Consider the following 13,659-nt stretch of genomic DNA (forward strand, 5'->3'; position numbering starts at 1 on the left):
AATTCTAGTCATAAGGAGTTGGGGTTTGCAAAGATTAAATGAATTGCTCAAGATTTCATGGCTCATTTCCATTAAAAAAAATATTTCTTAGGCACCTGGTATCTTCCAGGTACCACACTAAGCCTTGAGAACAGGACACGAAAGTTCTGCACTCAAGGAGGTCTTAATGCAGTGGGAGAGAAATGCATGACAGAGTGAGCTAAGTCCACAATAAGAGTCACCATCCTTCAAGCACCTACTGTGTGCTGGGCAGTTTATATAAGAGTTTTTTTTTTTTAATTAACTTCTATTGGAGTGTAGTTGCTTTATAATTGTGTTAGTGTCGTACAGCAAAGCAAATCAGTTTTAGGTATACAAATATCCCCTCTTCTTTGGATTTCCTTCCCATTGAGGTCACCACAGAGCACTGAGTAGAGTTCCCTGTGCTCTACAGTAGTTTCTCACCTATTTTAAACATAGTATCAATAGTGTATATCTCTCAATCCCAGTCTCCTAATTCATCCCACCCTATTTCCGTTCCCCCCAACCCACACGTTTGTTCTCTGTGTCTGTGTCTCTGTTTTGCAAATAAGGTCATCTATACCATTTTTCTAGATTCCACATATATGCAACAATATATGATATTTGTTTTTCTCTTTCTGACATTTCACTCTGTATGACAGTCTCTAGGTCCACCCACATCTCTACAAATGACTCAGTTTTGTTCCTTTATATGGCTGAGTAATATTCCATTGTATATATGTACCACATCTTCTTTATCCATTCCTATATAAAGGGTTTTATGTGATGAACTCTTTCAACAATTTCATGAGGCAAATTCTACCCATTTCCCTTTGACAGGTAAAGAATGGACTCACACAGATCTGTTTTTAAGCCTGTTAATCATATTTAAGAAGTCTACGGGCAATGGTGACTCAGAGATAAAGTTTAAACAAGGGAGTGAAATGACCAGGTGCAAGTTTTTGAGCAATAACTTCGGTAGCAGGTGGAAAAGGAAATGGCAACCCACTCCAGTACCCTTGCCTGGAAAATCCGATGGACGGAGAAGCCTGGTAGGCTACAGTCCATGGGGTCGCAAAGAGTCAGACACGACTGAGCGACTTCATTTCACTTCACTTTCGGTGGCAGGGAGTGGATAACCAAAGGGGAAGAGGATCAGAGCAGGGAGGAGCCCTAGAGACAACTGCAATCAACCTGTGAGTGATGGTAATAACATGAGCAGAGGGAGGGAGGATGTAGAGGCCAGAATGGACCCAAGGGACACTTTTAGGATAATATGGACAGATATCATGGGATAATGTCATTTTACCTCTCACATATTTTTTTTAAACATCCTCTCCAAGAGGACAATGTCATAGTGAGGAGAGAGCATGGGCCTGGGTTGACGCCTTGGCTCTGCTATGCGAGATCCTGGAAAAGTCATTTAGCCTTTATAGGCCTCAATTACCTCTACTGTCAAAGGAAAAAATTTGACTAGATTCCGTCCTTTTCAACTGGACTTCTAAGTCTAGCTTTTCACTTAGTACCCAGTCGTTCTTTAAGCTGGAAAAATAAACTAAGCCACCAGAGGTCTCCACATCACTTATATATCCAGAGCAACAAACAATCTGCAACTATTTCCAGAAGTTCCCTCCATCCTGTTCAAGTTAAAATCTCTTACAGTTGCTTAGGATGAAATCCAAGAGAGAAACTATGTTAAAAGATATGTTCACAGAAAAACTAACAAAATATGATCAATTAAAGTTTTAAATTGTCAAATAACTATTCATTTTTAAAAAGCCAAAGGATCATTTATAATACACTTGATTGGTGGGTCATAAAAGCACAAAACGAAAACCCTAAAAAAATAAATTGCTGTTACACTGCTAACCGAACACAATACGATGAACTATGAGTTTGGTTGCTTTCAGTGCAGGAAATATTTTCCATAAAAACAAATTCCACTGAGAGTTCAAAATAATTAACAGTCTAGATTTGACACTCATAGGTCTTGGAGGCCCCCAATCCTTCTGAGAAGCCATTCAGTGGAAATTCTAATAAGTCATTTCTCCTTGGAGAAGACTTTGTCCTCTATATCACATTTCCAATTTGTACAAAGTCATTCAAGGTTCACTGCATTAACATATCTTTTATTTGGAAGGAAGATCAGCCAGAGAGAGGGTAACTGATTGCCATCATCTATCACTGAACCCTAATCCACACCTAAATACCCCAGTGACCCCAACCACAAATTTTCTACCACAAAGTTTCTACCTTTATCTTCTCTTGCTATCCTCAGTATCCACACTGATGGCCTATCTTGATTTCACAGCCCCTTCACCTGGCCATAGATACCCTTCTCAACTCTGCCTTGGCCATTCTGATCTCCTCCTCTGAGAAGGTTTTCCATGAGACTTTCTCATTATCTATCAGTGTTTACTCCTCCCTTGACCTAGTCATGCAGAAACTCTAAGAAACTGATGGTCTCTCTCAGCACCTATTCATCCCTCTCTATCCACCCGCTCCTGGCAACATCTGTCTGCCTGTCTACACTGGACTTTGGGAGTCAGACACTTCTATATGACCTTTCTGTCACCTAAATCTGCCACTTCTGCCACATGCAGGGTGCTAATCACATGCTCAGTCACCTCTCCTGATCCTGCCTTCCTCCTCCTGTTAGAGAGTGATGCTAACTGAGAGAGTTCAGCAAAGGTACAAAACCTCATTGGCTGAGGCTACTACAAATTCATGTTCAAGTCCTTGGAGCTGCTTGAAAAATTATGTAATTTCTCAAGGTGACCATGCTCGCTCCGAATATAAAAGTACGTTTTTGGGAATTCCCTGGCAGTCCAGTGGTTAGGACGCCACACTTCCACTGCAGGGGACATGGGTTCAATCCCTGGTCAGGGAACTAAGATCCCACATGCTGCAATGAGAAAAAAAAAATTTTTTTGTTTCTTATACTGAAGATCTTTTATCTTTCTAGTTTGTGCAGGTGGGCCAAAATATGTGATCTTAACACCAAGTCTATTTTTTCTATTTTTATTGTCGATGTGATGGGCGAGGATCAAGTTACTTAAATCAAACCTCATGCTGCTTGGAAGTCCTCTTATATCCCTCTTTGACCTGCTGCCATCCTATTTTCCTGTTTCAGACATGGTCCTTTTGTCTCAAGTTGCAATTCCACTTTCATTTCAATGATACTTCATTTTCAACTTTAGAAAGAAGACAGTGAAGGAGTTCAGGACATGCCACACCAAATATGCCTCTTAGATATATTGATTATTTTAAGATGAAGACACTTAAAAACAGCAATGGAGGGAGAGGCTTTCTCTGAACTCCCCTTATCAGCCTATGACAGATTTTCCAAAAAGAACTTAATTGTCCTAAATCTCCTCCTAGGGAGTTTCATCATACAGGCAAGACTGACTCTCATCAGAGGGGAAGAGACCAGAAGGCAACATCAGACCCAGACAAACTTTATCACACACCATCACATCTCCCATCTCTAAGAGCCTACTGTTCTTTCTTAAAAATCATTTATTCTCCCCTAAGCGGCCTATGCCCTCCCTCCCCTGCTTTTATTATTAATAATAAGGTATGCTGCTGCTGCTGCTGCTGCTGAAGTCACTTCAGTCGTGTCCGACTCTGTGCGACCCCATAGATGGCAGCCCACCAGGCTCCCCCGTCCCTGGGATTCTCCAGGTAAGAATAAAGGTATACAAGCTCTCAAATCTCACTTTTTTGGGGTATTCACTTTTTATGCCCTATGATGCCCTTGTGCATACCATATGAAAAGTTAATAAATCTGTATATATCTTTTCTGCTGTTAATCAGCCTGTTGTCAGTTTATTTCATAGACCCAGGAATCTAACCTGGATGCGTAGAGGGAAACCTCTCCTACCCTACAGCATCCCATGTGAGCTTCAATTCACGTTCCCATTGCACCTGAGATAGGCTCCCCAGTTCCATCCCCTCCTCACTGCAATCTTCTCTCCTCCCTCACCCTATTTACTCGGTACCATTCTGACCCAGACGAGGAGGAGGTCAGAGTCTAACTGGACTGCTTCCCACACTAGCATCCTTTGTTTGTACTTTTGGTCCCAAGGGCCAAGGGCCTTAGACTCCACACAAGATTAAGCCCCAATTCTCCCAAGCATTGTTTAAGGCTCTCTGTTACCCAGAGCCAGTCTTTTGCAAGAACACTCTGAACCAGTAAAGCTGGTTTATTCATTGTTTAATGACCACATGAGCACATTCCTTTCTATTAAATAAATGATGACAAGAGGAAGATTGATTAGTAATGATACTACAATCAATCTTCTCCTCCTCTAAGTAACAGAAAAGGATTTTAATAGGTGAATCTTAAGAAATGTGCAGTTCTTTGAAATAGTGCCATTTGCAGAGATGTAGATAGACCTAGAGCTTGTCATACAGAGTGAAGTAAGTCAGAAAGAGAAAAACAAACATCATATAATATCACTTACATTTGGGATCTATAAAAATGGTACAGATGACCTTATTTGAAAAGTCTGCAAAGCAAAAATAGAGTCATACTCATTGGACCACCAGGGAAGTCCCTTGTGAGAGACTTGAGCCATGGTGCACATATACTTAGTGCCTAGCGGGCCTCTGGGATACATTTTCCAATTACAGCCCACCAGTGAGGAATTCAGAGAAAGCAATGGCACACTACTCCAGTACTCTTGCCTAGAAAATCCCATGGATGGAGGAGCCTGGTAGGCTGCAGTCCATGGGGTCTCGAAGAGTCGGACATGACTCAGCGACTTCACTTTCACTTTTCACTTTCATGCATTGGAGAAGGAAATGGCAACCCACTCCAGTGTTCTTGCCTGGAGAACTCCAGGGACGGGGGAGCCTGGTGGGCTGCCGTCTATGGGGTCGAACAGAGTTGGACACGACTGAAGTGACTTAGCAGCAGCAGCAGCAGCAGCAGTGAGGAATTAACACATTCAAAAGTCATAAAGTAGCTAGGAGTCCCCTGGGTGAAAGGTAGACTCATAAACTTCAAATTACAATTAAAATAATAATTTGGGCTTCCCAGGTGCGCAGTGGTAAAGAATCCATCTGCCAGTGAAGGAGATGTAGGTTTGATCCCTGAGTTGGAAGACTCCCTGGAGAAGGAAATGGCAACTCACTCCAATATTCTTGCCTGGGAAAACCCATGGACAGTGGAGCCTGGTGGGCTACAGTCCATGGAGTCACAGAAGATTTGCACACAACTGAGCGACTAAACAACAACAACGAAAACAAGAATACCCAGTTTGAACTCCACAAATTTCCATCTTCAATTCTTACCCCTCAAATCCCTACCTATTCAGCCGTTTTCAACTGGCTGAAAGCTATTTTGAGTGTGAAGTTGTCGAACAAAGGATACATTCTTTGCTTTGCAGGAAATATTATCTGAATGGTCCAAGAACTGGTAGGAGGATGCAAATACTGTAATTGAAAAGAAAGCAAGCAAGCTACGACCCAGAAAGGAAATGTGGTAACAATGGTCAGGGCAAAAGCACGAGGAACTTGCATACCTCTGTTGTAACAGAATTTGACCGCTGATATGTGTGCTAGACACAAAAAATGAACAGTTCTGTGTGCATTTCCACGTCTACTGCCAGATCTTAGCTAAAGAGGGGTAACTTAAGAGGAAGGAACTATATATATATATAGTTTTATATATATATAAATGAGCTTCCTAGTGGCTCAGTGGTAAAGAATCTGCCTGCAATGCAGGAGACCTGGGTTTGATCCCTGGGTCAGGAAGATCTCCTGGAAAAGGAAAAGGCAACCCACACCAGTATTCTTGCCTGGAAAATCTCATGGACAGAGTCTGGTAGGCTACAATCCATGGGACTGCAAAGAGCCAGACATGAATGAGTAACTTCTCACACACATATATAAAAACAGTATCTCTGAATTTGCAGGGAAGAGCGTATGGCTGTTTATGTCTGGGTTTTCTTTTTCTTTTTAAATAAAGAAAACAGGGCTAGTTATCTGAGCAGCTATTCAAGAAGGAAGAACAGTGCTCAGAGTACTTAGAAGTAATATTTCTTTCCAACAAGGTTTCCCAAAATGCTATTCTATGGAACACTGGTTCTAAGAGGTTTCCAGAGAGAAAAGGGGTTCAGTGGTCAAACATTTCAAAGGCTCGAGAAGTCTCAGAAAAAGAAATCTGATTCATTTTGCTTCTCCTCATACTTTCTAAACTTATCAGGATACAGATTAATAAATTTGTACATATCTTTTCCGCTGTTAATCTGCCTGTTGTCAGTTTATTTCATAGACTCAGGAAATTAAACCTGTTTCTCTAGAAACATCTAAGATCTAGTGTTTTCTGGTCACACGGAGAGATACTGAGCTGGTTATAAAAGTGGGGAAGTGTGACACATAATTAATAAACAAGTATTTTCATGGCAGAAAAACAACCTGCAAGTCTCAAGAAAAATTTCATTGTAATCAAACTCACTCTGACATAATTTGAGCTCCTACAACATTTGGCATTATTGACATCTAAATGGCTGAATAACCAAGCTATCTAACGAGGTAAAATAAGATTCTTATAACTTAAATTCCACAGTCCTGTCACTTAGAGCACTGGCCCCCACTCAGGACTCTGAATTACATATACAAACTTAAGGTTTTCATTACAAAAGCTGTGGATGCAATTGGAAAATCCAAGCAAAAATCTGAAGAACCATTATTCTGATCCTCTCTCTTCAGAAGCTACCTAAGGGTATCACCAAAGCCAACAAGATTCTGAACTCAAAGGCCCATTATTCCATGTCATCCCTAGAAACTAAGCAGAGTTCTTGGAATCAGTCTTCAAAGTCTTAAAAATCTGGTCATAATTTTCAGAACATTCTGATTACTGCTCCACTCCCCACCTGCCACTGTAACTGAACGTGAAACAGTGTCCTGTGAATGACGATATGAGCTGCCTTTATGGCTCTTCTGCCTTAATGGCTCACGTAACACGATTTCTTCAGGTTTTCCATGTACAGACTATTCTAAAAATGAGAGTTTCTGACTGTGCCTCTCTCACAATCTTTCAGATTTCACAGAAAATAAATCTTCAAGAAGCTGAGGGGTTCCACCAGCTACTATAGCTCCTTTGGTTAGGATGTAAAGGCTTATCATGAAACTTGGCAGAGGTCAGCATTCAGTTCAGTTCAGTCACTCAGTTGTGTCTGACTCTTCATGACCCCATGGACCACAGCATGCCAGGTCTCCCTGTCCATCACCAGCTCCTGGAGTTTACCCAAACTCATGTCCATTGAGTCACTGATGCCATCCAACCATCTCATCCTCTGTCGTCCCCTTGTCCTCCTGCCCTCAATCTTTCCCAGCATCAGGGTCTTTTCCAATGAGTCAGCTCTTCGCATCAGGTGGCCAAAGTATTGGAGTTTCAGCTTTAACATCAGTCCTTCCAATGAACACTCAGGAATGATCTCCTCTAGGATGGACTGGTTGGATCTCCTTGCAGTCCAAGGGACTCTCAAGAGTCTTCTCCAACACCACAGTTCAAAAGCATCAATTCTTAGGTGCTCAGCTTTCTTCATAGTCCAAATCTCACATCCATACATGACCACTGGAAAAACCAAAGCCTTGACTAGACAGACTTTTGTTGACAAAGTGATGTCTCTGCTTTTCAATATGCTATCTAGGTTGGTCATAACTTTCCTTCCAAGGAGTTGCTGCTAAGTCACTTCAGTCATGTCTGACTCTGTGCGACCCCATAGACAGCAGCCCACCAGGCTCCCCCATCCCTGGGATTCTCCAGGCAAGAACACTGGAGTGGGTTGCCATTTCCTTCTCCAATGCAGGAAAGTGAAAAGTGAAAGTGAAGTTGCTCAGTCGTGTCCGACTCTTAGTGACCCCATGGACTGCAGCCCACCAGGCTCCTCTGTCCATGGGATTTTCCAGGCAAGAGTACTGGGGTGGGGTGCCATTGCCTTCTCCGTTCCAAGGAGTAAGTATCTTTTAATTTCATGGCGGCAATCACCATCTGTAGTGATTTTGGAGCCCCCCAAAATAAAGTCAGCCACTATTTCCACTGTTTCCCCATCTATTTCCCATGAAGTGATGGGACCAGATGCCATGATCTTCGTTTTCTGAATGTTTAGCTTTAAGCCAACTTTTTCACTCTCCTCTTTTACCTTCATCAAGAGGCTCTTTAGTTGTTCTTCACTTTCTGCCATAAGGGTGGTATCATCTGCATATCTGAGGTTATCAATATTTCTCCCAACAATCTTGATTCCAGCTTGTGCTTCCTCCAGCCCAGCGTTTCTCATGATGTACTCTGCATATAAGTTAAATAAGCAGGGTGACAATATGCAGCCTTGACGTACCCCTTTTCCTATTTGGAACCACTCTGTTGTTCCATGTCCAGTTCTAACTTTCCTATCCTGCATACAGGTTTTTCAAGAGGCAGATCAGATGGTCTGGTATTGCCATCTCTTTCAGAATTTTCCATAGTTTATTGTGGTCCACACAGTCAAAGGCTTTGGCATAGTCAATAAAGTAGAAATAGATGTTTTTCTGGAATTCTCTTGCTTTTACGATGATTCAGTGGATGTTAGCAATTTGATCTCTGGTTCCTCTGCCTTTTATAAAACCAGCTTGAACATCTGGAAGTTCACGATTCACATATTGCTGAAGCCTGGCTTGGAGAATTTTGAGCATTACTTTGCTAGCATGTGAGATGAGTGCAATTGTGCAGTAATTTGAGCATTCTTTGGCATTGCCTTTCTTTGAGATTGGAATGAAAACTGACCTTTTCCAGTCCTGTGGCCACTGCTGAGTTTTCCAAATTTGCTGGCATCTTGAGTGCAGCACTTTCACAGCATCATCTTTCAGGATTTGAAATAGCTCCACTGGAATTCCATCACCTCCACTAGCTTTCTTTGAAGTGATGCTTCCTAAGGCCCACTTGACTTCACATTCCAAGATATCTGGCTCTAGGTGAGTGATCACACCATCGTGATTATCTGGGTCATGAAGATCTTTCTTGTACAGTTCTTCTGTGTATTCTTGCCACCTCTTCTTAATATCTTCTGCTTCTGTTAGGTCCATACTATTTCTGTCCTTTATTGAGCCCATCTTTGCATGAAATGTTCCCTTGGTGTCTCTAATTTTCTTGAAGAAATCTCTAGTCTTTCCATTCTGTATTTTCCTCTATTTCTTTGCACTGATCACTGAGGAAGGCTTTCTTATCTCTCCTTTCTATTCTTTGGAACTCTGCATTCAAATGGGTATATCTTTCCTTTTCTCCTTTGCTTTTTGCTTCTTTTCTTTTCACAGCTATTTGTAAGGCCTCCTCAGACAGCCATTTTGCTTTTTTGCATTTCTTTTTCTTGTGGATGGTCTTGATCCCTGTCTCCTGTACAATGTCACAAACCTCTGTCCACAGTTCATCAGGCACTCTATCAGATCTAGTCCCTTAAATCTATTTGTCAGCATTAAAAGGAATAAAAAGATAGGAGTGAGTGATGAAAATATGGCCAACCAGGGTGGTGACATATTGGAAATTCCCTGAAGCTAGGAAGTTGTGCTTCCTAACACAAGTTTAAGGGCTAGTTCTGACAGCTTGGGTTTAGATACACAATTTGCAAAGGAACAGGGCTGATTTTCAAGGTGGCAAATTAACTTACAATCTTTCTACATCTGATTTCTCCAGACTGAAAACTCACTATGATAAGAAAGGCCAAACCACAAGTTTCAAGGCTACATTTTGAACCACTTACCTCAACTTCCACCCTTGTGAAGGGCTGGCACCAAGTAAGCACACAAAGTTGAATGCTGAGGAGAAAAGAGAGAAGGCCATTTTTATGTGGTAATACAAGTACTGTCTAATATTGCTCAACCATCCTTTCTTGACAAACAAGCAACCTTTGTCACTCTTTGTGTGTATTCTGCATTTATAAATGCCACTCTGCTGCTTTACCACTTTTGGGACTTAGAGAACTATTCTTTTAAAAATATTTTTAATTTTTTATTATACATTCTTTTTAATATTCTTTTCCTTTATGGTTTATCATGTGCTCAGTTGCTCTGTTATGTCTGACTCTTTGCAACCCCATGGCTGTAGCCCAACAGGCTCCTCTGTCGGGATTTCCCAAAAATACTGGAGTGGACTGCCATTTCCCTCTCCAGGGAATATTCCTGACCCAGGGACTGAACCTGTGTCTTGCATCTTCTACATTGGCAGGCAAATTCTTTATCATTGCACCACCTGGGAAGCCCCCATGGTTTATCATAGGATATTTTTTTAATTGGAGGATAGAGAACTATTCTTGATATTCAAAAGTTAAATTGCCAAACACAACACCAAATATGTATTTATGGGTCAGAGCCACAGCTCAGCAGAATGAACCCCAAATTTGAAGTCTCCTTGACAACTAAGTGAAAGTGAAGTCGCTCAGTCACGTCCGACTCTTTGCGACCCCATGTACTGTAGCCTACCAGGCTTCTCAGTCCATGGGATTTTCCAGGCAAGAGTACTGGAGTAGATTGCCGTTTCCTTCTCCAGGGGATCTTCCTGACCCAGGGATTGAACCCAGGTCTCCTATATTGTAGGCAGACGCTTTACCCTCTGAGCTGCCAGGGAAGTTGGTGGCTCAGACTGTAAAGTGTCTGTCTACAATGCAGGAGACCTGGGTTCGATCCCTGGGTCGGGAAGTTCCATGGAGAAGGAAAAGGCAATCCACTCCAGTACTCTTGCCTAGAAAATCCCATGGACAGAGAAGCCTGGTGTCCATGAGGTCCAAAGAATTGGACACGACTGAGCGACTTCACTTTTCACAAAGACTCCTCTAGGCCTAGAGAAAACTACTCACAGTCACATTTTAAGATATAGTAATTTGTCTATAGAAAAACTCCTGAGTAAAATATTATGTTACTAAATTTTTTTTAATAGTGAAAAAAAAAATGTGGGCCCATAAAAATAAAAGCCAATCCATATTATCTCTCATTAAGTAAATTGTTCTTTAATGATTAACAGAGAGCTTTGGAATTAATGATTTAAATATTGATTTGAAAATTCTGAACACTATTAAAAAAAATGAAACCACACACAACATCTCTTTAAACTTGACTTGTGTCCACACTACAGACAAACCAAACATCATTTCTTATGGAATTCTCAAGGACAATTGGAGAAACTGATTTAGACATAACAGACACAGTGCTAAATATAACATGATGGAGATGAGAAGATAAGGTAAAAACGGGAGGTTACCACACATAAGTGCAATGTGACCTAAGATAAGAAAGTTGTTTCTTTAGAAGATCTTGTGTTTGTTTACAAATCCTTAGATATCTTTAACTCTGAAAATATTTTTTTCCTTTCTTAGCTGTATTCTTTCTATTTTTCCTCCTGTCACATACTTCTCAGGTTAGAAGCCTAGATTAAATACTTAACCAGCCTATTTACCCCCAATCTCCTATTTGACCTTCATTTCCACTGGTCCAGCTGCAAAACCAAAAAAAGTCACAATGAGCCCAAAGTCACTGTCTCTAAGTGGGCTTAACTTGTAAAGGCCCTGAGGATGACATACCTCAGGAAACATAAATATATTATCCCTCAATTTTCAGGTATTTTTTTCCTAAAATGTTCTCATACTATTTGTTTCTGAAAACCAGGAATTAGAAATTAGTGATGACAGGAAAGGTATTCTAGCCAAGGGAATAAATAGATATCCTTTACAGTTTATGTGCCCTATTTTTAGCGTTATTTACCTAACTCTGACAACCAAGGACTGAAACATAACAGGAATATAAATGTCTCACAAGTATCATTATTTATTAACACATGTAATCAGCCCATTTATTCTGATTTAAATGTATTATTCAAAGCAATTTACATACACAAAAATGGAGAAAATAAGTTTGTAGTGAAAAAATCTAATTTTCATAAGTTGTTTGGATTGTCTACAATATATTTGAAGGCAAAGTATGATTTCTTTTAAATATTTCCAAGTGATGGTCACCTATCCATCAGTAATTTGAGCTCTGTGTGTAACAGTATCAAAAGGCATTACTGCATAAGCTCTGGGAAAGCCCTCAAACCCAAAATGTAAAAAGGTTGTCTTTTTCATTTTTTTTTTTAATTTGGGGGAAGGTTTATCATTTTATTTTTCTCTTCTGCAGCCCAAAGCCAGCCAGGTTCCTTGAGGTGAACACTGAGGGATGTCAATGTTGTCTGTGCAGGTAAAAGGACCAAAGGAGGCACCTAAATAGGGAGGGGAACTAAACAAAAGAACTTCTTGAGAGAAAGTAAGATTCTATGTGTTCTGCTCTTTTTTAAAGTTCTATTTCACTTCAGCTTGCTTAACAGTGAAACTGTATTCCTCTCTTCTAACTGTTTATAGAAACTGCTGATTTCCCAGCCTCTCAAAACCCAAGAGTGGAAGTGAAAACTTGCTTAGCTATTTCCTCAACTCAAATCAGACACATCACAACTATTTCAGGCCATATGACTAAACTGTTCTGGACTATTTAAACCAATGAAGTGAAAAAAAGATGGAGACACCAGATAATGTTAAATTTGCAATGAAAATGAAACTACAAAATTTAAGCTAAGGAGGATGCAAATGAGATCACTGGAATGTTTCTTAAGAATTGGTAAACACTTGAGATGCATTAGAACTGACAAACAACTAGAATTCTGCACATGGGAGACACTGGGGTTTAATGGGCAAGATAGTTATGCTCTCTACAGAAACTTATCAGTAATTTAAGGCTCTGATGAGAAATCTTTACTTCTATAAAAACAAGGCTTAAAAAAAAAAGAACAAATTCTTTCTCTTTCTTTACTTAAATAAAATTTATATAAATGAATAATAATGTAAGCAACTTACAATGTATATCCTTGCCACGTCCAAGTCACAGTATCCTAGAATAACAATAGTATTTAAACTATTACAGAAAAAATATCAAACAAAACCAAAAATTTTATTTTGATATTGGTATTCATATACTTCCTTTTTGAATTAAAAGCAATATGTTGAAAAGCAAAATAAGCACTAAACAATAGTGAAGTGATCTATCAATTCTTGGATTATATATCTACATGGCAAAGATCTGTCTATCATCCATATGTAACCACGTATCTTTTTATGGAATTAAGTTGATCTGAATTTAAAAAAAAAAGATTGTGTATGCTTAACTATTTTCCTAATATAAACATATCTGGATAATTAATTGGCTTACAAAAACCAGAATTCGTCAGTTCTCAAAAAGGAGTTTATATCAGAGAAGAGACTATAGAAACGAAATAGTACAAAGTGAAAGAATTTGGATAAATAACATGCAGAAGTATATTGAGTAAAAATTTGATAAATTTTTTGATGTGTGCAAAGCTGAGAAATCAACCACTGATAGGAAGCTGATTAAGAACTCAATCTTAAATAACATAGATCATGAATAATTACATGCTACTTTTTTATGTAAATTCTGTAGTAAAGAAAGTTCCTCTCAGAAACAAAACATCTGTCTCCCTGCCAAAAAATGACTTTCTTTAGGAAAATGATGACACAACCAATATCCAGAAGACAACAATGCATCTTGCTGAAGCAAAGGCTATTTCCTGAGCCCACATGGACTTTCTGTAGCATGTGAAGGTCTTTGCATCTATTTTCTTATTTAAGCTACTTGTCAAGTATC

At 39.8% G+C, this 13,659-nt stretch overlaps 1 protein-coding gene across 1 annotated transcript in view; it reads right to left on the reverse strand.

Moving 5' to 3' along the window:
- LPCAT2 (lysophosphatidylcholine acyltransferase 2) overlaps positions 1–13,659 on the reverse strand; it is a 65,531-nt gene that overhangs the window by 38,506 nt on the left and 13,366 nt on the right. The window contains exons 7-8 of the mRNA XM_040254015.1: positions 12,855–12,889; positions 9,741–9,795 (exon numbers count right to left, since the gene is read on the reverse strand). Coding sequence (XP_040109949.1) covers positions 9,741–9,795; positions 12,855–12,889 — 90 coding nt within the window. The remainder of the gene's footprint in view (positions 1–9,740; positions 9,796–12,854; positions 12,890–13,659) is intronic.

Source organism: Oryx dammah, unplaced genomic scaffold (genome assembly GCF_014754425.2).
Source record: "Oryx dammah isolate SB20612 unplaced genomic scaffold, SCBI_Odam_1.1 HiC_scaffold_13, whole genome shotgun sequence".
Lineage (NCBI taxonomy): Eukaryota > Metazoa > Chordata > Mammalia > Artiodactyla > Bovidae > Oryx > Oryx dammah.